The 23,798-nt window shown below is 45.8% G+C and overlaps 3 protein-coding genes across 3 annotated transcripts; 1 reads left to right on the forward strand and 2 right to left on the reverse strand.

Annotated features, from left to right (window-relative positions):
• The first annotated feature begins 552 nt into the window (after nt 1-552).
• sumo1 (small ubiquitin like modifier 1) lies at nt 553-3,488 on the forward strand. Its single transcript, XM_028010789.1, has 5 exons — nt 553-687; nt 991-1,065; nt 2,199-2,276; nt 2,348-2,419; nt 2,557-3,488. Exons 1-5 carry the CDS (start codon nt 676-678, stop codon nt 2,623-2,625), a joined length of 306 nt encoding a protein of 101 aa, XP_027866590.1. The 5' UTR covers nt 553-675; the 3' UTR covers nt 2,626-3,488.
• Nucleotides 2,940-12,918, reverse strand: LOC114141215 (protein Shroom2-like; the record flags this gene model as incomplete). The annotated part of the gene is made up of 10 exons (XM_028011700.1): nt 2,940-4,463; nt 6,439-6,711; nt 6,790-6,958; nt 7,465-7,893; nt 8,428-8,754; nt 9,595-9,650; nt 9,864-11,988; nt 12,070-12,192; nt 12,445-12,462; nt 12,797-12,918. Coding segments are annotated over 10 exons (3,921 nt in total), but the record flags the coding sequence as incomplete, so codon positions are not given.
• Nucleotides 12,916-21,795, reverse strand: LOC114141216 (spidroin-2-like). The gene is made up of 5 exons (XM_028011701.1): nt 21,762-21,795; nt 20,232-20,282; nt 18,612-18,844; nt 17,983-18,240; nt 12,916-14,724 (listed from the first exon to the last, which is right to left on the reverse strand). Exons 1-5 carry the CDS (start codon nt 21,793-21,795, stop codon nt 13,675-13,677), a joined length of 1,626 nt encoding a protein of 541 aa, XP_027867502.1. The 3' UTR covers nt 12,916-13,674.
• Nucleotides 21,796-23,798: the final 2,003 nt, after the last annotated feature.

Raw genomic sequence — 23,798 nt, forward strand, 5'->3', positions numbered from 1 at the left:
CATTGTTAACATAGTTAAGATCAGCTACAACCAGCTTGATATTTTAGGTTGTGGTCTGTTCATAAATATATCTCAGCACATAAATGATCAAAGTTGTTTTTAGCAGAGCCAATTCAACTTGGACCTGTTTCCCAGATTCAATCGATCTTCAATGCTGTTCGGTTTTCTGATGGGAAAGGCACAAACCCAGTTAGATCATACCATTCTCTGCATAAAAACACATGTAACTTTTTATATGACAAGAGTTTGATTCAGTTTATTTACAAATGTAAATAAACATGCACATTTTCTAAATGTAAATGTTGACATTTGTAAAATATGTAAAATATGTTTAAAACCTATATGTTGCACATATAGGTTATTCTGAAAAAAATTTCAGAGAAACATTTTTTAAAGCAGTTAAACTCCTTACAAGACGTAAAAATATTACATTAAATCATTACTCTAAAGCTTATTTATTAAAGAAGGTTTGGACAAAGAAACAAAAATAAAACAAAACGAAACAGGTTTTACTTTGACGGAATTTCAGCTTTTCCGGTTGCAGGACCCCGTTTTTATTTTGAAAACATTCCCTGCGTCATTTCCGGCTGCTGCAAAATTCTCACAACATATCCGTTTGGGAACTAGCGCTACATCAACTGTCGGGACGTTTACCGGGACAGAGAAGAGACGAACATGTCAGACACGGTGAGATGGGATCGGTTGGCGTCACGTCGGCTTTCTTCCGCGCAGCCACCGGAAACGCGTGTTTTAATGCCTGTGTTGTTCATAGGACCTGGTTATCTAACGGGCTAACGGCTAGCTGATGTAGCTTCAGGCCCCAAACTCAACACTTTTAGCTTCTGTTTCGATTCAGTTAGAAAAACCATTCTGCTAGGAAACAAAGACGGTCCAAATGCCCGAGGCGTGCAGAGTGAGAGGTTCGGCGGTGAACCCATCAGAGGAAACGGCCAGGCCTCGCTGACATTTCTGTGTTTGGTTTATTTTCAGGAGACAAAACCTTCCAGTCAAGATGGGGGCGACAAGAAGGATGGAGAGTACATCAAACTAAAAGTCATCGGCCAGGTCAGGCCGCTGGTTATTTGATGCTCATTTATATGAATTAATAGGAGCAAATTAATGTTGGATCATCTGCTAATCCCTCCTGCTTCATCCAGATTACAAGAATAACAAAGTTATCATGCGAGCTGCTAGTTTAGGTTTAAGATTTAAAATATGTCAAAAGATCGGACCCTAACCACAATAAGTGCTTATTTTCTTACATTTCGCACATAATCTTTGATTTAATTGGGATCAATTTTAGTTAAATAATTTGTAATTATTAAGATTAACTCTGTTATTTTCACCACACTAAGAAGCTCGGAGCATTCTGCCCTTTAGAAACTCATCCTTAGAATTCACTTGGGAAGTTATTTGACTCTTTTTGTGTTCTTGTTGTGGACTCTGGATTTTCCTGGAGTTAAGGCATCACATCCTGGAGTATTAATCTGGATGAAACCAGAAGGATTAATTATGAAACTAGATTATTGTGGGTTACAACACAGAGCTGATCTGATCCGTTAGCGACCGCGGATCGACTCGGAGGAAAGACTCGTTTGAATCCAGTCTGTTTATCCTGATATCTTGATTTATTAATCAGTGAATATTTGCCCATGTTGGTTCTGAGATTCGGCCGACCCGTTTTACCGATGAGCGGCTGAAGCTTCACTCTGAAACACTGAAATGCTCTGAAAAGCAGGTCAGATTTTTACAAACAGTTTAGTTACTTTATGAATTGAATTCCTTCATTTGAAATCCTCCCACCTCGTTTCTCACAGCACAGCTATGTTCTTATTAATTATCCTTCTAACTTGTAATGTTTGAAAATCACTCAAATGAAAAAATAGTGACTTTTTTCCCCCTAAATCGTCCAATGATGAAGCTCTGCTATTGGCGCCGATTGGATCAGTTTCTGCAGAACTGCTTCAGGCTGGATTAGCAGCTCAGAACCTAAATCAGAACCTAAACCTAAGTGCTGCCACACTTTCAGTCCAAACCGGATCTGGACCAGTCAGATTCAGCAGGACAATAATTTGGTAAAACACTCGTTCCTGCTGCAGCCGCGTTTCTTCTTCTGTGGTTAAAGCCGTCGCTGCCGTCAGCCTCCGAAGCTTCAGCAGGTTCTGTCTCTGAAAAAGCTGCGCCGTTTCTCCGCACAGGACAGCAGCGAAATCCACTTCAAGGTCAAAATGACGACACATCTAAAGAAGCTGAAAGAGTCCTACAGCCAGAGACAGGTATGACCTCTGACCCCTCCTGAGCTGTGACCCCTCCTGACCTCTGACCCCTCATGTTTTCCCGTCTGCAGGGCGTCCCAGCCAGCACGTTACGGTTTCTGTTCGAGGGCCAGAGAATCGCAGACAACCAGACTCCCAAAGAGGTAACCGGTCTCTGTGGAATGACCTGGTCCAGGTCTCTCTGTGCTTTGCATATGGTTCGGGTCATTCCAGGTTTATCCAGGTCCTTCCAGGTTTTTCCAGACTCGACATTAACCCTGTCTCTGTCTGTCCGCTGCAGCTGGGGATGGAAGACGAAGACGTCATCGAGGTTTATCAAGAACAGACTGGCGGACTTTGGACCGATTAAATTTCCACTTTTCTTCTTTTGCTGATTTTCTATTTTATTTTGTATGGATGTAATTTTGGTTCCGTTTCAAACCATCTGGATCCGATCGGGCTTCCAGCGCTGGACGTTAGATTTGTCTGCTGATGGTTTCAGGTTCTGGTTTTAATCCATGTTTAATTGCTTAACAACATTTCATTGTTAAACGATGAAAATGTTTTTCTGGCCCTGAAGCAGTCGAACGTTTCTGCTTCTGAAAGGTTTAAAGCCTTTCAGAAACGACCGAGAAATATTCAAACTGAATCGAATTAGATGAAAACCACCAAATTTAGATTTTATCCTTTTTTTCTGATTTGGATTTTATTGAAGTAAGAATCAGCTGATCTGTTTTCGGGGAGGACAGAAGCTGAAGCGGCTGCAGTTCGCTAAGTGGCCACTAGGGGGAGCTGGTGGTTTTCAAGCGATCAGCAGCAACTCGGCCCGTCTCTGATAGAGAGGTCTCACTCTGACCGGTTTCTGCGGGTCGAGCTTTCAGTGAAATTACTGATTTAAACTCGGATCATGTTTTCATCTTTAGCGTTAGCGCGCCGGAATGCTACATGTCTTCAGTTCCAGCTTCTGGAATCAGATTTTCTATTTAAGCTTGTCGTTTTAAACTCTGATGATGGAAATGCTTCCTCTGAATGAGGATGAAGAGGCTGGCTGTGTAATCTGGGAGACCCTCTCTCTCCACTGCCACTCGCTTCTCCCAGGTGGGGTTGGAAACGGTTCCGCCCCCCTCCAGGCTCGTCCTCATCATCCTCATCATCAACCACGATGCAGATGGTTTGAAATTCTGGAAATGAACTGTTTCTCTTTTTTTCAATAAAATATTTAAGAAAAAACAACTTGACCGTTTTATTAAAGCAGTGTGTTTATTTAGAGGTAAACACAAATGCACACCACACTTTTCAGATTTTAGTCTTAAAACTGGACCCGAGCAGTTTTTCACTCTGTTTGGGGAACTGACGGTCTGATGGGATCCTGCAGCTAAACAGGATAAAAATCTCAGCTGCCAGACAACCTCAGATTATATTCCCAGGAGGAAACGTGTTGAAGCTCCTTCAGTTTGGGATTAGCGTCCAGGAACTTCAGCTTCACTCCAAAATAAGAGACTTGGGAATGTTACATGATGGGAACCTTTGAAAAGTGATTTCTCTGTTCAGCTTAAATAAAAACGATGAGAATAAATGACACCAAAACTACAGTAAGTTACTAGAAAATATGATTTCAGTATTAAATCAGCTGGAGATAAATCAGGACTTGGCTTTCGGCAGAAACACGACAACCAAGCTGTTCTCCAGAACCGGGTCTACCGGACCTAGAAGGAAAGGACCAGAACCAGGACCAGGTCTCTTCCTGTTAGACTTCCAGCTTCTGGAAAAATGAAGTCACTCAGTTCCAAAGCAGCATTTCTGTTTTTGTCAGAATTTTTGAAGCTGAACAACAAAATCGTCTGGAGAGTCGGAACTGAGAAACTCAAAAACAGATTTCCTCACGATGAGGTTTTCCCACGTCGGGCCTCATGGTCGGGTGTCATGGTTTCAACGTGTGAGTGGCGGCCTCTGCTCCGGTGGCAGACTCTCTGTCAGGCACTTGAGCTGCTCCTCGCCCAGCTTGATTTTGTCGTCCAGCTTCCGCTGCTCGATGACTAGCGCAGACTTCATCTTGACGAAGTGGCGATAGTCGTCCAGGTTCTCGGCGTCCAGGTGAGCCTCCATGATGGCGAACACCAGCTGCTCTCTGCGGTCCAGGTTCTCCTTCAGCTCCTTGGCGTCTTCATGCTGCCTCATCAGCAGCTTCCGCTTCTCGGTCAGCGTTCGCTGGAGGAAGGAGGCGAGTTAACAAGACATTCTGGTAAAGCTGGTTGTAGCTAAGGCTAATTGCAGCTAAAGCTAGTGGCAGCTAAAGTTAGTGTTAGCTAAAGTTAGTGTTAGTTAAAGTTACTGTTAGCTAAAGTTAGTGTTAGCTAAAGCTAGCGGCAGCTAAATTTAGTGTTAGCTAAAGTTAGTGTTAGCTAAAGTTAGTGTTAGCTAAAGCTAGCGGCAGCTAAATTGAGTTGCAGGTAAAGTTATTTGTAGCTAAAAGTAGTTGCGGTTAAAGCTACTTGTAGCTAAAGCTACTTGTAGCTAAGGCTAGTTGTAGCTATGGCTGATTGTAGCTAAGGCTAGTTGCAGCTAAAGCAACTTGCAGCTAAAGATAGTTGTAGCTAAGGCTAATTGCAGCGAAAGTTAGTGTTAGATAAAGTTGGTGTAAGCTAAAGCTAGTGGCAGCTAAAGTTAGTGTTAGCTAAAGTTAGTATTAGCTAAGGCTAGTTTCAGCTAAATTTTGTTGCAGCTAAAGTTATTTGTAGCTAAAGCTAGTTGCAGTAAAGCTAGTTGTAGCTATGGCAAATTGCAGCTAAAGCTACTTGTAGCCAAGGGTGATTGCAGCTGAAGCTAATTGCAGCTAAGGGTAATAGCAGCTAAAGCTAGTTGTGGCTAATGCTAATTGTATCTAAAGCTACTTGTAGCTAAGGCTGATTGCAGCTAAAACTACTTGTGGCTCAGGCTAATTGCAGCTAACGCTGCTTGTAGCTAAGGGTAATTGCAGCTAATGCTACTTGTAGCTTAACTAATTGCAGCTAAAGCTACTTGTAGCTAAGGCTAATTGCAGCTAAAGCTACTTGTATCTAAAGCTAATTGCAGTTAAAGCTGCTTGTAGCTAAGGCTAATTGCAGCTAAAGCTACTTGTAGCTAAGGCTAATTGCAGCTAAAGCTACTTGTAGCTAAGGCTAATTGCAGCTAAAGCTACTTGTAGCTAAGGCTAATTGCAGCTAAAGCTACTTGTAGCTAAGGCTAGTTGCAGCTAAAGCAACTTGCAGCTAAAGATAGTTGTAGCTAAGGCTAATTGCAGCGAAAGTTAGTGTTAGATAAAGTTGGTGTAAGCTAAAGCTAGTGGCAGCTAAAGTTAGTGTTAGCTAAAGTTAGTATTAGCTAAGGCTAGTTTCAGCTAAATTTTGTTGCAGCTAAAGTTATTTGTAGCTAAAGCTAGTTGCAGTAAAGCTAGTTGTAGCTATGGCAAATTGCAGCTAAAGCTACTTGTAGCCAAGGGTGATTGCAGCTGAAGCTAATTGCAGCTAAGGGTAATAGCAGCTAAAGCTAGTTGTGGCTAATGCTAATTGTATCTAAAGCTACTTGTAGCTAAGGCTGATTGCAGCTAAAACGACTTGTGGCTCAGGCTAATTGCAGCTAACGCTGCTTGTAGCTAAGGGTAATTGCAGCTAATGCTACTTGTAGCTTAACTAATTGCAGCTAAAGCTACTTGTAGCTAAGGCTAATTGCAGCTAAAGCTACTTGTATCTAAAGCTAATTGCAGTTAAAGCTGCTTGTAGCTAAGGCTAATTGCAGCTAAAGCTACTTGTAGCTAAGGCTAATTGCAGCTAAAGCTACTTGTAGCTAAGGCTAATTGCAGCTAAAGCTACTTGTAGCTAAACTAATTGCAGCTAAAGCTACTTGTAGCTAAGGCTGATTGCAGCTAAAGCTGCTTGTAGCTAAGGCTAATTGCAGCTAAAGCTACTTGTAGCTAAGGCTAATTGCAGCTAAAGCTACTTGTAGCTAAGGCTAATTGCAGCTAAAGCTACTTGTAGCTAAGGCTAATTGCAGCTAAAGCTACTTGTAGCTAAGGCTAATTGCAGCTAAAGCTATTTGTAGCTAAAGCTAATTGCAGCTAAAGCTACTTGTAGCTAAACTAATTGCAGTTAAAGCTACTTGTAGCTAAACTAATTGCAGCTAACGCTCGTGGCCTCAGTTTCCCCACCTTCTCGTCTGCTGGCGCTCCGTCCTCCAGGCTGTTGAGGGCGTTCTCCACCCGGGCGAGACGACCCGACAGCGACAGCAGCAGGCTCACCACCTTGTCCAGGTCACCCACAAACATGCGGAACCTGTCGATCTGATTGGGCCGGCAGAGGCGCCGGACGGTGGCGTCCACCTGCCGGCCCAGCGCCTCGTTTTCCTCCACGTCTTCCGCCAGGCTCTGCCGCGCCTCCCGCAGCACCGCCAGCTTCCTGGCCAGGCTGGACATCAGCTCTTGCTGAAAACCGATAAATGCAGTAAAACAACTTTACCCGTCTGCTCTGCGGCGTGTCGGGCGTGAGAGGACAGGTTTTACCTTTTTACTGGCCAGATCGACGTCCAGCTCGTCCTCGGAGTCCTGCTCGTCCAGCTGCTCCTGCATGTCCTTCATCTTGATGAGCAGCTCAGCTTTGGGAGCCGATGTGTTGTAGTAGGAGGAGCTTGGGACCAGAGAGGCGGAGACAGGAACGTCCTCCTCTTCTCTCCTGAGGAAGTCCCACAGGTTCTCATTGTTCTCACTTAAAGACCAAATATCATTGAATGAAACTGAGTTAAGCTCTAAATTAGTTTAAAAAACACATTTTATTTACATTGACTATTCCACAGTCATTTCTCAATAGTTCCTGAAATGTAGTTGGTATTCCAGATGTTCTCCACCAGAGGGCGGACTAACACCAACCTGATGTTGGTTTAGTGGTTCTGGGACTAATGAGAGCGTTAAAGCTGGATTCCCCCAGCCCAGTCCTCAACCGTCCTGCTACTTGTAGCTGCATCTCTGCTCCAGCAGCGTTCATCCGGCTCTGCACTCGGCTGGTGACGAGTGTTTGACCTGATCCAGGTGTGTTGGAGCAGAGATGTTGAGGACTGGACTTGCCCCTGGTCTGTGATCAAATCACCTCTTGTTTTTGTGAGAAGCATCGTAACATTTTTAGGATCTCGTGACTCTAAACGGTTAAAGTGTGATATTTTAGGAACAGCTGGTGGTTTGGACCTGCTGGTGCCTGGCGGCCTGGATCCGGCGGACGGCCTCCTGCGCAGCTGGACTGCCTCCAGGACCGGGTCCGGGGCAAACAGCCCCTCCATCAGGTCCATGGTGGTCCTCCTGCCGCTCTGGTCCAGGATGTCCACCAGAGACTTGTCCCTGCCCATGATGTCCCTTGCCAGCTCGTCTCTCTTGGCGTCTTCCTCCAGGGTCCGGGCTCCGTGGGGTTCCTGGCCGGGTTCCGGTTCCTGCCGGTTGCAGGTGCTGAACGGATATGCCAGCTCTGCAGGCGGAGAAGACGGGCTGCCGGACTTGGCACTCTGCGGCAGCTGACCCCGCCGGTGCGCGCCGCCTTCGCTGTGGACGATCCGGACCGGAACCGTTCTCACCGGGCCGCTCGCCTCCATCGCTGCTGGGTTCTGTGGTTCTGATTCTGACCTGCCAACAGCAGAAAGCGACAGACCTGCAGTCGACCTGAATGGTCTGGTACTGATTCTGTTTCCTTTATCCATTGATCGGGATTTTACTTGATTTATCACAATGTCAGTTTTACAGTTCAAAGATATTCTACAAATAAAAACCTAAATTTAGCTGAGACATAAATGAACTATTGACAGGAACAGAAATACGTTTAAACTAGAACCATATCTCACTGCAGTTATCCCCATTGGTATAGGTTTTCCTTCCTCTCAACTTTCCTTTACAATTTTAAGGTGAAAAAGCTTTTCTTATGATTATTCAGGACTAAATCTAACATTTCTGTATCACGAGTTTCACTTTTTAATGCTGATGAAATGAACATAAATGAACTTCTTGATGATGTTACGGAGCAGCTGTGTCCCACAATATGACTAAGTGAAAGGCTTAATGTGTTCATGAGTTATATGGTGAATAATGAATGAATGAAAGTTTAATGTTTCATTTATTCATGATTGAAACGGCTGAAGCTGCTCTGGGACACGAGGGATGTACCTGAGCTGCGGCTCATCCTGCGGTTTGACAGGAGCCAACCGAGGCGAGGGAGACCGGGTCGGGTCCGGCTGCAGAGGGCAGATGGACTGGGCGGCACCGGCAGAACCGGTCCGGTCCGGCTGGCCGCAGACGGGGAGTTCCCCTGAGGAGGATGTGGGTTCTGGTCCTAAATGACCGGGCGGCGGCCCGGGCTCAGAGTTTGGGCCGATGGTGCCGGAGGAGAGGGAGGAACCGGTCGGGTTGGGTTCGGTTCTGTGGTCGGCAGCGCCTGGGAAAACCCCCGCGGTTCTGGGTACTGGGCCGCGGTCCGGTGACCCTACCGTCTCTCTAAAGGTCAAAATTCAAACCTCATCAGAACCTGAAGGCAAAATTCTTCTTCCAACATAAACCCCAGAAATGAAAGAAAATGTCTGCAGAGGAAAATGGGCCCCAACTTGTATCTGAGATTTTAGTCTTCCGGTCCTGATCCAGAGAGAAACTAGTAAACCAAACACTTTGCTTCATGGTTCATCTCTTTCTTCACCATCACAGACTGAGCTAACCCATCTTCCGTTCCATCCCTCCATCATAAACAGATGAAGAAGATTCCTGAACTCCTTCACCAACAGCAGAAAACCCTGGCCTCAAACTTAGAGGTACAATCTTTTCTATTTTATAATCGCATTGTATTTTATGATTGCTTTATACACCTGTCGGTGAATAAAGTGCTTCATAAATAAAGTTGGTATGGTATGATATGTCTTCAAGATATGAAGATCGTGAAAAAGTTTTTGTTACTCCTTTTAGAATGTAAAACTCCTTTAGATTCGTCACACATATGGGAAGTATTTCAAGCCTTTATTGTTTGTAATTTTGATGATTCTAGCTTTTAAAGAATGAAAACCCAAATTTCATTGTCTCAGAAGAATAGAATATTGCATCCAATCAACTGAAAGGATATTCTAGAAGTCAGGCTGCACTCAGTAATTGGTTGGGGCTCCTTTAGCATGAATTACTGCCTCAGCGTTAGAGGAGTTCAGCCTGGTGGCGTTCAGGAAACATCGTTGTCCTCATTGCGGTTTTGATGACCAGAGAAAATTGGTGCACAAACCTGAAAAATCCTCTTTAACATTTTGAAAGCAATTACTTGGTTAAATGAGATTCTGGGTACCAGGCAGTGAAGCTCACCTGGTGGCCGACCTGCTCTCCTGTGTTTGAGAATCTCTCCAATGAGAGGAAATCTTCTGAAAGACAAAAGTCATGTTTAGCATTTCAAAGCAGAATGGAACAGATTAAATATCTGAATCAATTCATATCAAGTGTTCTCATGACTTTTCATGAACACAGCAGTAGTTTGGTTTCTACATTTGGACATATCTCTAAAGCTGTGCAGGTCTTTACATTTGTCTCCTAACCGGATGTTTCTGAACCATCACACCAAACATAATCTTGCTCACCTGTGTGTAGAAGTCTGCAGAAGGTGAAGATCTGGATCTCTCATGAATGCAAACACCTTTCTCTTCTGCAGTAGCATCTAGAATGTTTTCCGCTGAGTGGCATCGCCCTTGTGTTTTGGCATCAGGAGGCTTTTTCTGCTTGTTCCAGGTGACCTGGTATTCAGCGAAGGTACCCAGTCTCTGCTGTTCCAGTAAAACCTGCTTTTCTCCAGGACTCTGCTCGTCTGTGTGTGGTTGAGACTGATCACTGTCTCCAGAAGGAAAGGTCTCTCCTGACTTGCTTGTGTCATCTTGGCTTGGGTTAAGGTTTGAACCATGACCTGACTTCAGCACAGGCCTGGGAAACCAAGGTTTGGTCTCAAAGAACTTTCTCTGTTGCTCTGAGCCGCTTTGGGGTTCTCCATCCACTCCCACTTTGTCTATCTTGTCTGGCTCTGAGAAGGAATGTGTCCTCTTGGCCGGATGGAATCGCCTACGTCCCCTGATTCGCCCATAGGGTGCTTTAAGAACAGGTGCCTCTGGCCCCAGAGGCTCGAGGTCTCGTCTCTGGAAGGAGGTGGCCTGAAGGACTCTCGCCTGGGCCTCTTTTAAATGGTCCTTGTAGGTATTTGAGGAAGCAGTGGCTTCCATGGACCTCCACTCTTCTTCATCATCTTCCTCAGCCTCGTACATCAGGGTTGCAGCGCTTCGGCTCTTCTGCAGCTGGGCTCTCTTCTGCTGGATCTCCTTACGAAGGGTGGTGGCATAGCGGTCACTGCGACGACTTGCTTTCACACTGCTGTTGGTTGTGGTTTCACAGACATCCTGGGTGGAAATCAGAGATGTAGTAGCAACTGCTGCTTGCCTCTCTGCCAACGTCCGACTCTCTTGAGCCAGGAAGTGGAGAAGGGGAGTTTTCAGATTTGATATTCTGTGATCTTCTTGAGGCATCCACAGGTCTTGGTGTCTTGAAAGACCAACCTTATAATCAATACTCTGATGAAGGAGTCTCTTCATCTCATCACTAGCTCTCTTTGAAGGTTCTTCTGTGCTTTGAAGAGACGTTTCGTAGTACACACCATCCCCATTTTGGTCTTGATTTTCACAGTGAGGTATCTGGGCCTGAGGTGTCGGGTGTTTGGCCTTAACATTTGCCTTTAGGGAGCTGTGGAAACCTGACTCGCTACTGTTCATCTGTTGGGATTTCTCTGTTTCTCCTCTCCATCCCCCAGCTTTACTCTGTCTGGCCTTGAACTCGCCAGTCTGCATTGGATGGTTACCTGAAGGGCCAAGGTGTCGGCTGTGCCCTCCGTTGTCCTGTCCTGTCATGGCTGCCATGGAGTGCAGAGTGTGTTTTCGACTAAAGGCATTAGAGGGCAGATCTTGGAGGCTCCGATAGTAACTCCCAACACTTTGAGTCTTAGTTGGTGGAGCCTTCCTGGTCTGAAGGTAGAAGGGGCTTTCATCACTGCATTGCCTGTGGTGGGCAGGAGACTGGGCATAACGCAGCTGGCTGACATCACTGCTGGACAAGGAGAAGAGTTTGTTGGGGTGCAGCTGGTTCTGAAATCGGAGAGAGTTCTGGTTGTTTTCTGTCGGCTTTTCAAAAGAGTTGTCTGTCGGACCTTCAGAGAATGGAAACACCTTGGTTGCAGCAAAGCTGTCACTGCGCAGAGGCAGTGGTGGAGGAGGAGGGGACTGGGATTTTTTCTTCTCTGGTACCTGCCACACTGGGCTGACACCGGCTCCGCCCGGAGCAGAAACCCAAGACACCGGCTGCTCCTCGCCCTGTGGCCCCTGCCAGCCTCCGGTCCCGAGAGTTGGCTGCAGGAATCTGTGTGGTTCATTCTGCTGAGGTCCTTCACTCTGAAGACCCTTAAAGAAAATGTTTTCAGTACTGGCACCTTTCCCTCCAGACATGCTGGAACGGAGAACAGGAGGACTGGAGCTGCCAGAGAAGCAGCTGAAGGCGGAGTCTCTTTTAGCTCCTGATCCAGAAAAGGCTTCAGAACCGTCCATGTATGGAGGCGGAGAAAGACGACCCGGCGGGTACGGATGGGAAGGACGCGCCAGTCTCTCCATGCTGCTCACTGAGCCGAGCTGATTGCTGTGTTGAGTCTTCTCAGTCTTAGTTGACTCTTTGGACCTTTTGATAAAGAGAATTGCTGGAACAACTCTTGAATGATTTTAATGGAGGAAAGCAGGAAGCTGAGCCTGGATTTCTAACCTGGCTTCATGTTTTGGCTGCCAGAGTGGCGCTGCGGCAGCCTGGGACCCGGCGGGCTCAGACTCCTCTTCTGTCAGCTTGGAGGAGTGCCAGGAATGGGGCCGGACGCCCGGATCATTTTTCCTGCAGAGTCAACACAACGCCGAGCCGTTGACATCCAAACTAGCTTCAGTTTTCCACAGGAAGAGAAACGGCAGGAGTCTGCAGAGTTCAGCAGTTCAGCTTTCTGCCGGTCGCTCCAAGCGACACTTATTATTACCAAAGTTCACATTAATTATAGGTAATAATTAGGATCATATAAAAGAAACTTGCAACCAATGTTCTCATTTACAGAAACAGAGCAACTGAAACTGAAATGATTTTTAGTCAACGTACCCCCTGAAGCGGTTCTTCCTGGAGAGCATGTAGAGGAAGAGGAGCGCACACTTTAATTTGGTTATTTATTCATTTTGAATAAAAATGAAACGTAAAGAGAGAGAAAAGGAAAGACAGACTCTACATGATAAACATGGAAACATCTATTATGTCTTAATAATGTCATCAAAGCTGGAACTACCATGAAATAGATTTACAGTCCTAAGAATCACATCACAACCACAATGCAACCAGTAAACATGTAATAAACATGTAATAAACATGTGATTGTCACAGTGATCACCACTAAAACCAGTGGTTCCCATGAACACCAAGCACAGACTGGACCGACTACAGGAAACACCTTCTCTACCTCATGGAGCTGCGTAAGATCTTGGAGAGAACATTTCTGGCCACATGAACCTCGTTTTCTGACGGCAATGTTCGCCGTGACGCCACATCGACCATTTCAGCCTGAAGGCAGAAACATGGCCGTCAGTGGAAAGAAACAGAATCCAGTTTGAAATCAGGGATATGAACTGGATTCACTCCAGTTCGAGGCTTTCAGCACAACCAAACCAACTCCTTCTCATTTAAACTTAAACTGATCAGTGAATCGTTGTTTAAACCAAAGGAAGCTACTGGATGGTTTCCATGACGATCCTGGGATTCTGCTTTAGGAGGGTTAAATAATCTGTAATCCAGATTATTTCACTTGGCTTTGAGAGCAATAAAATGATTTTTAATTGAATCCAACTGGCACCAGATAAAATGTGGAAGTTTCTCAAATGATTCCTTGACCTGCAAATATTTTTACATGATGAGAGACATAGTGGAGGGCTTTCAAAATAAGAGCGGGGCTTTCAAAACAAGAGCAGGGCTTGGCAGTTATTCACTAAGTTTTGGTGAAATTGTCTGGTTTAGCGCGACCTCCAGATTGGAAGGATGCTCAAAGGTTCATGTGATGTAAACATGGTTTTCTACAGAATATTAAAGTTGATCTTAGCTTGAGGTGAAACACCTGAGCCAGGTGAAGGTTTACCTGCCCTGGTTTCAACTTTAACCCCACCAGGCTGCATTTGTTCAGCAAAGGAATGTTTAGTTTCCCACTAAACTCAGACATCTATACTGGCCATCTTCCAGTAGACTGGGGGCTTTCCAGTCACTGCAGCGACACAAGATGGAAAACAGCTGCGGCTAAAAAATCCAGCAGATTAAAAACGGAGTGATGCATCTTTCATGACTTCTTATTCACAAAGATTCAGTTGCTTTCCCTCCTGGACCCGGCTCTACTGGACCCGACTCTACTGGACCCGATTCTATTGGACCCTGCTCTACTGGACCCGGCTCTACTGGACCCGACTCTACTGGACCCGACTCTATTGGACCCTGCTCTACTGGACCCGGCTCTACTGGACCCGACTCTACTGGACCCGACTCTACTGGACCCGATTCTATTGGACCCGACTCTATAGGACCCGACTCTACTGGACCCGACTCTATAGGACCAGACTCTACTGGACCCGACTCTACTGGACCCGATTCTATTGGACCCTGCTCTACTGGACCCGGCTCTACTGGACCCGACTCTACTGGACCCGACTCTATAGGACCCTGCTCTACTGGACCCGGCTCTCCTGGACCCGACTCTACTGGACCCGACTCTATAGGACCCTGCTCTACTGGACCCGGCTCTACTGGACCCAACTCTACTGGACCCGACTCTACTGGACCCGATTCTATTGGACCCTGCTCTACTGGACCCGGCTCTACTGGACCCGACTCTACTGGACCCGATTCTATTGGACCCTGCTCTACTGGACCCGGCTCTCCTGGACCCGACTCTACTGGACCCGACTCTATAGGACCCTGCTCTACTGGACCCGGCTCTACTGGACCCAACTCTACTGGACCCGACTCTACTGGACCGATTCTATTGGACCCTGCTCTACTGGACCCGACTCTACTGGACCCGACTCTATAGGACCAGACTCTACTGGACCCGACTCTACTGGACCCGATTCTATTGGACCCTGCTCTACTGGACCCGGCTCTACTGGACCCGACTCTACTGGACCCGACTCTATAGGACCCTGCTCTACTGGACCCGGCTCTACTGGACCCAACTCTACTGGACCCGACTCTACTGGACCCGATTCTATTGGACCCTGCTCTACTGGACCCGACTCTATAGGACCCGACTCTACTGGACCCGACTCTACTGGACCCGACTCTACTGGACCCGACTCTATAGGACCCGACTCTATTGGACCCGACTCTATTGGACCAGGGTGCTGTGCCTCAGAAATCCTGCAGGAGGAACGCCGTTTACTCCCAGAAACCTGAATCGGGTCGCCTTCACTAGAGACAAGATCCCAGCAACGAACCCAGACAGACGCCCCAGTTTACTGCTGGGAGATCAGGGAGGGCCGAGAAAATACTTGAAAGTACTTTAAATTACCTGAAAATACTTTAAAATACTTTAAAATACCTGAAAATTCTTTAAACTCTGAGAAATGTCCAGACTTTTATGGGCTTGGTTCTGTGCCGTTTCTCTGTATGTAGTAAATATTTCTATGCTGAAGTAACGACTTCCAAATACTCCAAACTACATAATAGTTACTACAGATCCAGTACTTTGATGCATCCAGAATAAAATGTGATCATTGTTGATGTTTAATTGGATTTTATGCAGTGTGTTGAATCTATAAGTTTAATAGAATAGAATAGAATAGAATAGAAGTACTTTATTCATCCCAGCAGGGAAATTACTTTGCAGTTACAGCATAGAGACAAGAGACAATAACAACGTCCGGGTGTTGAGTCTGGAGTTTGGCTGCGGTAGCGCTGATGACGTCACAGGCCACCGCTGCATCAGCTGATGGGGGAATGTAAACAGCGATCAAAATGGCGGACGTAAACTCCCTCGGTAAATAACACGGCCGCATTCCCACAGCCAGAAGTTCAATGTCCGGGCTACAATCTGTTCCTTCACGTTAACCTGACCGGGATTACACCACCTCTCACTCACATATAGTGCAATCCCGCCGCCCCTCTTCTTCCGACTCTTGGAAAAGTCCCTGTCCCCCCGCACCAAGGAAAATCCAGAGACCTCCACGCTGTAGTCCGGAATAAGTGAGTGTAGCCAGGTTTCCGTGAAGCAGAAGATACTGCACTCCCTGTACTCCTTCTGGGTCCTAACCAGCGCCGTGAGTTCGTCTGTCCAATTTACCAAAGACCTCACGTTCCTCACGTTCCCCACAATAATCGCCGGTACCGCTGGCCTGCGCCGTCTCTTCTTCTACCTCCGTTTAACTCCAGACCCACAGCCCCGTCGTCTCCTCCGTAACTCCTCTGGGACCACAGGCCCGTCTCCGGGCAGCAGCAGAGGCCCACACAGCGCAATCAGCCGTTCACGCGAGCAAACAATGCCACTACTCCGCTCGGCGAGGTTCTCCGTAACAAAGAGTATAAAAAGTAGCAGAAGATCGCAGAGAACATCGACAGAACCACATCCAGCCATTGTGCAAAGCCCAACTGATGATCCATGGGTTCTTCAAGCACGGATCCTTAATCGGTTACAGCAAATATACACAGATTAACACACACGACGGGAGCTGCGTCTGCGCCATCTTGACGAGAATATTATATAAATTTTATATATATTATATTTGGTCACATGACGGTAATAAAGTCATAAAGTTCAGGCAGGAGTTTCCACTGAATAGTTTTTCTTCAGAATAAAAGACTTTCATATTTTCTGAGGCCGATAAAAACGAGAGAAATGAATAAATCCAACAGAGCAGAGAGCAGCTTTTAAATGATCAACTGTAGCTCAGTTTGGCTCAACAGGTTCAGGCCAAGCTGCAGCCAGTTATCAACAAGTCGTATCAAAACGGAGAGGATGCATGCTAATGCTAATGCTAATCCACAAGGTGGCTATTGGTGGAACCAGTTCCTGGGCTACTAAGCAGCAAAACAAGAACAAAACCATCTCAACCTTTTATTATCATCATGCAGTCAGACATTCATTATCAGTTTGCTGAAAAGTGTCAGATAAGCATAAGAAAATGGTTAAATATGATCAAATATCATCAAATATGGTTAAAGACGCTCAGCCTTGCCAGCACAGGTGCTGCATTAGCATTAGCATCATGAACCCCATGCTGCAGCAGGTCAGCTAACTACCTGAGTCATTTAAAGCTGCTGACCTTTGACCAGTTTAATCCCAACTCTGGTCCAACGGGCCGAGAAATGTGGAGACAAAGTCTCAGAAATGAGGAAGAATGAAGATGATGATGGGTCCAGATCAACACGGTTCACTTTAAAAAATGAGAAATGATCCAGAGAACAGACAGAAACACAGCTGGGTGAAGCAGCAGTTAAACTTACCAACAACCCAGAACCACTTAAGAGACCATCACTGGTCTCACTGGTCTCACTGGTCCCACAGAAAGCAGGCAGTAGCCTTCCTCCCTCCTCTTCCTCACCGCCTTGCTGTGTGCAGCAGATTTCCTTCAGGATTATAACGGGGATTTGAGACGAGGGAGGAGTTTCTGTCCTGGCTCTAATCTAGTGTTTGTGCCGCCAGCAGAATCCTGGACAAGGTGAAAAACCTCAAGAGTTGTGAACTTTTCCCATTCAGTGGGACGAATGAATGTTGGGACTGGAAACGTAACGGGAGAGATGAAGGAGTGAAGCTTTGATCAGCCGCTCACATTCCATCCAGTCTGTTTTCTTACAATCTGCATTTTTACACTTTAGTTGAACGTTCAGCTGGTCAGCAGAGAAAACACACAGAGGAATGTGTGTGTGTGTGTTTTCCCAGAGATAGCAGCCATTGTTGGCCTGCGGGGGAGCAGAGGTCACATGACTCGTTACTCATGTAGGCTGAAGTTTGTGAACATGAGTGACCTGCCAGCAGGTGGCACCGTTTCCCTGCAGAGGACACTGAGGGAAGCTGGGAAGGAGATGTTGAGGCTTCAGCAACTTTCTGCTCTAAATGTTGCTCCTCTTTGCTGCTCGTGTTTTAATTGTTTGAAATGTTTATAATTATTTCATAATTTTCTGCACTGATGTTGAAAATCAGCTGATGGGTTGGAGAAGTGGGCTGCACAGTGGTGCAGTTGGTAGCACTGTTGCCTTGCAGCAAGAAGGTCCTGGGTTCGATTCCCGGCCGGGGTCTTTCTGCATGGAGTTTGCATGTTCTCCCTGTGCATGCGTGGGTTCTCTCCGGGTACTCCGGCTTCCTCCCACAGTCCAAAAACATGACTGTTAGGTTGATTGGTCTCTCTAAATTCTCCCTAGGTGTGTGTGTGTGTGTGAATGGTTGTTTGTCCTGTATGTCTCTGTGTTGCCCTGTGACAGACTGGCAACCTGTCCAGGGTGTACCCCGCCTCTCGCCTGGAACGTAGCTGGAGATGGGCACCAGCAACCCTCCCGACCCCATTAGGGACAAGGGTGAACAGACAATGGATGGATGGATGGATGGGTTGGAGAAGTTTCTGTTTCAGAGAAACTCATTTGGATCAAAAGCTTCAGATTTATTTCTTTCATCACCCTGATTGTCAGCAGCATGTGGGCCCCTCTGACCCCCTGTGGGCCCCTCTGACCCCCTGTGGGCCCCTCTGACCCCCTGTGGCCCCCCCATGGGCCCCCCAGACCCTTCCTGCCCCCACCGGCCCCATGAACACAAACACAAAGTGCCTCCGTCATCACCGCCAGGCTTATTGGCATTAACAGCAACATCAGGCGGCCCAGCTGGACCAGAACCTGCAGCAGAACCGGACCCAGCACCGCGCCTCGCCTCTTAAAGTTCTGGAAAGTCAAATTCGTGACATTTTGATGATGTCATGGTTTAGATCAAATGCCTCTCAGCCTCTCTGTAACCAAGCAACAGACCCAAACATTAACAGCGAAGCGACATCAGGATCAGGAAACAGACACAGTTACACCATCTGAAGCTGAGCTCTTCTACTTTTGGACCTTTGAGTTTTAAAAAGTTCTGCAAACCTTTGATTCCCAGCAGTGAGGAAAACCTGCTGCTGTCCTTCATCTGATGACCTGAAGCAGCTGAAACAGGAAGTAGCTGCGGTCAGATCCCTCTGCTCATCTCGTCTCGTCTCAGCAAACAGGTCCAGAGAGGGACAGACAGGAAAACCCGCTCTGAGCCGATTGGCCGGTCCCACCAGGCAGCGCGGGCCGTACCACTGCTGCTGCCACGGGGGTCCGACAGAAACCCGGCCGCTCTGCTCTGACCCACCCAGATCCACTGTTTCCACAGCAACAGGTTGCTGAGACACCGCAGCAACTCCTGTCCCTCTGCAGCTTTGAAGCTTGTAATTGGATTCAGGCTGTAAGACTTTGCTGCTGGAGCGGATCTGTGTGTGTAGCTCTATGTGCAGCATGGCGTGAAGAAGCTCTTAGGAAGCAGTTAGAGGTTATTCTTATCGAAAAGCCTGAGGATCACCGAGACCAAAGCCAGACTGAGACGCACCAAATAGATTTTTACAAGAGAAAAACAACAGGAAGTCAGAAACCAGCTGCAGTTAGACTGGAAGAACCGAACCGACCAATTAAAGATCCGACCAATTAAAGATCCGACCAATTAAACGACCAATTAAAGATCCGACCAATTAAATGACCAGTGGTTTTTACATGTCAGGTCTGGTGGTTTTCGTTTTGCACCAAATAACTTTGATTTATTTTACTGGGATTTGAACCGACAAACAAATGGAGCATAAAAATGTTGAAGTGGAAGAAAATCTCTCATGTTTTCAACACAATTTACCAATAAACGTCTGGAAATGTGGCATTTATTCCTATTTATCAAACCTCACTGCATCAAAGATTCAGAAACTCTCATGTTCTATTTTTTTCCCCCACAGATTATTAGTTGGAGTTTGGTCTGAGCTTTGACTAGGCCGTTTTGAGGCTCCTTTTCCACAGCACAGCATAACGTTTGGTTTCTCATTCCAGTTCATCCCAGCTGCAGTGAATGGAATATCACAGCAGCCAACCCAACCTGCAGATGTTTTACTCTGATAATTAATAAGAAGTGATTATTAACAAAACTAAATGCAATCAAAAACAACCATCAATCATCATGAATGATGTATGTGAGAATGTGGCTGTTCATATTTACTTTTTTTTTTTTTTACCAGTTATTTGTTATTTCTTACATTGTGTGTGAATTGTGAGACAGTTATTTTTTGTTTTTAAGCATATGCACTGACTGATGGCACTTTTTAAATTTCATTGTTCTTGTGACAATGACAATAAAGATCTATCTATCTATCTATCTATCTATCTATCTATCTAACTAACTGTCAGCCACACAATTGGAAAAAATTCAAAACTTTCTCTATTTTTCCACCAGGAGGGAAATGATGGAAGTGATGCATCGATGTTTCTGGGTTTGACTTGTTTCAAAGTTGAAGACGTTCTGATTGGGTTTTCTGTCCTCTGAAGTGAAGCTGCTGCTCTGCTCCTCTTCCTCCATCATGCAGGTGTTTGTTCCACCTGTGAGACCAAACAGGAACCTCTAACCTTTAACCTCCATCCCTATCGCTGGTTCTGATCCGGCTGAGCCTCCCGCTTCTCTTTTAGAGCAGAAACATCAATAAATGCTAAAAATCTAATATTTCTACATCTTCTCATCAGCAGTGCATCGCCTCTCTCTTCAATCTGTTTCTAGACAACTCAGTCTTTGACCTCTGACCCTTTGACGCCTCGGAGCTCGTTAATGTTACACGTGAAAAAGCGTCCATGTTGCCAGGAAACAGACAGGAAGTAGTTTCCTGTGGTACCTGCGGAGCCGTTGATGCTCAGCATCTCATGGCCGCGCCGCCCTTCTCCACCTGCAGGGGGAGACGGCGACAGCTGGTCTTCCAGTCAAAACACTCGAGGGGTTTAGTCAGTAACTGAATCACGTTGGCGTCTTCTGCTGGAACGCTTGGAAAAAGTAAGTACACCCCATAGGGTTAGGTGTGGGGAAACTCTTGCCTGCCCGACGACAGGAGAGTGATGCACGGGCCATCCCGCGCCCCCACACAGCCTCCCGCCACGCCGTCTGTCTCCAACTGACACACACAAGCCTTCCGTTCTCTTCCTCGTCCGTTAAATTTGAATTTGAGTTTGTTACTCTTTGTTGCCCCCTAGTGCTCAGTATACGACGTTTCGACTTTTTCTGTGTCTTCATCAGGTATGTATTTATTTCTTTCTGTTTCTGTTTCTTACGGCCCCCTCTTTAATATTATTCCTGCAACTTAAATTTTGTTAGGCACCCCCTGTGATACTGTTCTTCATTCTTTTTAAATAAAATGTTCACATGGACTTACAAAAAATGCAGAAATTATTTGAATTGACACACCAGGATTGGTTTGAAACAAAAGGTAAGTGACGTTGCACAAGCACGTAAGCATCCACACACATTTAGGATAAGGACACATCAGGTAAGTACACACACATATATTTAGGGTGGGGTCAAAGGTCAAGGGTTAGGTTTAGGCATCACACATACACTCATCCACGTATACAGACACTGAGGTTAGGTTAAGGGAAAACACAGAGGGTAAGGATATAGAATAAAAAAATATATAAAAAAATAAATAAAAATAAAAAGAGAAAGAAAAAGTCAGCTGGATACTGGACAGCGGGCAGGTGAACAGTGCGGAGGCTCGTGAGGCACTGGCCGGTTAGGTGTGGGGAAACTCTTGCCTGCCCGACGACAGGAGAGTGATGCACGGGCCATCCCGCGCCCCCACACAGCCTCCCGCCACGCCGTCTGTCTCCAACTGACACACACAAGCCTTCCGTTCTCTTCCTCGTCCGTTAAATTTGAATTTGAGTTTGTTACTCTTTGTTGCCCCCTAGTGCTCAGTATACGACGTTTCGACTTTTTCTGTGTCTTCATCAGGTATGTATTTATTTCTTTCTGTTTCTGTTTCTTACGGCCCCCTCTTTAATATTATTCCTGCAACTTAAATTTTGTTAGGCACCCCCTGTGATACTGTTCTTCATTCTTTTTAAATAAAATGTTCACATGGACTTACAAAAAATGCAGAAATTATTTGAATTGACACACCAGGATTGGTTTGAAACAAAAGGTAAGTGACGTTGCACAAGCACGTAAGCATCCACACACATTTAGGATAAGGACACATCAGGTAAGTACACACACATATATTTAGGGTGGGGTCAAAGGTCAAGGGTTAGGTTTAGGCATCACACATACACTCATCCACGTATACAGACACTGAGGTTAGGTTAAGGGAAAGGGTTAGGGTAGGGTAGGGTTAGGGGTTAGGGTAAGGGTTAGGTTGGGGAAGAGAGCCAACCTCCCGAGTGGGAGGCTGGAGAGGCACGGGCCATCCTGCCCCTTCGGCTGCGTGCTGTACACTGAACTTGACGAACACAACACTTAGTTTTTAGACACACCCCTTTCTTTTCTTTCCCTTACTTTCTGCAAATTAGAATTAGTACTTGTCTTTCTTCTTGTTTTTGTTTGTTCTTAGTTTAGTTTCTTCTTTGTTTATTTAGCGACGTTTCGACATAACTTTGTCTTCTTCAGGCTTTCTTTCTTTTAATTTAGTTAAGCACCCTCTTTAGCTTTCTAACTTTCTTTACATTTAACATAAAACACTCTAAACTTAGGGTTACACTGGGGTTAGGGTTAGGGTAAACAATATGGGTGGGGGACAAGACACACAACACACAACCTACCAGGGCAGGAGGCACTGGCAGGATAGGTTGGGGAAGAGAGCCAACCTCCCGAGTGGGAGGCTGGAGAGGCACGGGCCATCCTGCCCCTTCGGCTGCGTGCTGTACACTGAACTTGACGAACACAACACTTAGTTTTTAGACACACCCCTTTCTTTTCTTTCCCTTACTTTCTGCAAATTAGAATTAGTACTTGTCTTTCTTCTTGTTTTTGTTTGTTCTTAGTTTAGTTTCTTCTTTGTTTATTTAGCGACGTTTCGACATAACTTTGTCTTCTTCAGGCTTTCTTTCTTTTAATTTAGTTAAGCACCCTCTTTAGCTTTCTAACTTTCTTTACATTTAACATAAAACACTCTAAACTTAGGGTTACACTGGGGTTAGGGTTAGGGTAAACAATATGGGTGGGGGACAAGACACACAACACACAACCTACCAGGGCAGGAGGCACTGGCAGGATAGGTTGGGGAAGAGAGCCAACCTCCCGAGTGGGAGGCTGGAGAGGCACGGGCCATCCTGCCCCTTCGGCTGCGTGCTGTACACTGAACTTGACGAACACAACACTTAGTTTTTAGACACACCCCTTTCTTTTCTTTCCCTTACTTTCTGCAAATTAGAATTAGTACTTGTCTTTCTTCTTGTTTTTGTTTGTTCTTAGTTTAGTTTCTTCTTTGTTTATTTAGCGACGTTTCGACATAACTTTGTCTTCTTCAGGCTTTCTTTCTTTTAATTTAGTTAAGCACCCTCTTTAGCTTTCTAACTTTCTTTACATTTAACATAAAACACTCTAAACTTAGGGTTACACTGGGGTTAGGGTTAGGGTAAACAATATGGGTGGGGGACAAGACACACAACACACAACCTACCAGGGCAGGAGGCACTGGCAGGATAGGTTGGGGAAGAGAGCCAACCTCCCGAGTGGGAGGCTGGAGAGGCACGGGCCATCCTGCCCCTTCGGCTGCGTGCTGTACACTGAACTTGACGAACACAACACTTAGTTTTTAGACACACCCCTTTCTTTTCTTTCCCTTACTTTCTGCAAATTAGAATTAGTACTTGTCTTTCTTCTTGTTTTTGTTTGTTCTTAGTTTAGTTTCTTCTTTGTTTATTTAGCGACGTTTCGACATAACTTTGTCTTCTTCAGGCTTTCTTTCTTTTAATTTAGTTAAGCACCCTCTTTAGCTTTCTAACTTTCTTTACATTTAACATAAAACACTCTAAACTTAGGGTTACACTGGGGTTAGGGTTAGGGTAAACAATATGGGTGGGGGACAAGACACACAACACACAACCTACCAGGGCAGGAGGCACTGGCAGGATAGGTTGGGGAAGAGAGCCAACCTCCCGAGTGGGAGGCTGGAGAGGCACGGGCCATCCTGCCCCTTCGGCTGCGTGCTGTACACTGAACTTGACGAACACAACACTTAGTTTTTAGACACACCCCTTTCTTTTCTTTCCCTTACTTTCTGCAAATTAGAATTAGTACTTGTCTTTCTTCTTGTTTTTGTTTGTTCTTAGTTTAGTTTCTTCTTTGTTTATTTAGCGACGTTTCGACATAACTTTGTCTTCTTCAGGCTTTCTTTCTTTTAATTTAGTTAAGCACCCTCTTTAGCTTTCTAACTTTCTTTACATTTAACATAAAACACTCTAAACTTAGG

This window comes from Xiphophorus couchianus, chromosome 24 (genome assembly GCF_001444195.1).
Source record: "Xiphophorus couchianus chromosome 24, X_couchianus-1.0, whole genome shotgun sequence".
NCBI classification, from domain to species: domain Eukaryota; kingdom Metazoa; phylum Chordata; class Actinopteri; order Cyprinodontiformes; family Poeciliidae; genus Xiphophorus; species Xiphophorus couchianus.

What these genes read in the sequence shown, in the direction of transcription:
- sumo1 (XM_028010789.1), top strand. An exon ending in AACTAAAAGTCATCGGCCAG is followed by an intron (nt 1,066 to 2,198) that starts GTCAGGCCGCTG and finishes TTCTCCGCACAG; the next exon opens with GACAGCAGCGAAATCCACTT. An exon ending in AGTCCTACAGCCAGAGACAG is followed by an intron (nt 2,277 to 2,347) that starts GTATGACCTCTG and finishes TCCCGTCTGCAG; the next exon opens with GGCGTCCCAGCCAGCACGTT.
- LOC114141216 (XM_028011701.1), bottom strand. Translation starts at nt 21,795, where the DNA reads ATGGCCCGTGCCTCTCCAGCCTCCCACTCGGGAG. An exon ending in TCCAGCCTCCCACTCGGGAG is followed by an intron (nt 20,283 to 21,761) that starts GTTGGCTCTCTT and finishes CTCCCCCTGCAG; the next exon opens with GTGGAGAAGGGCGGCGCGGC. An exon ending in GAGCATCAACGGCTCCGCAG is followed by an intron (nt 18,845 to 20,231) that starts GTACCACAGGAA and finishes CTGCTTCCTAAG; the next exon opens with AGCTTCTTCACGCCATGCTG.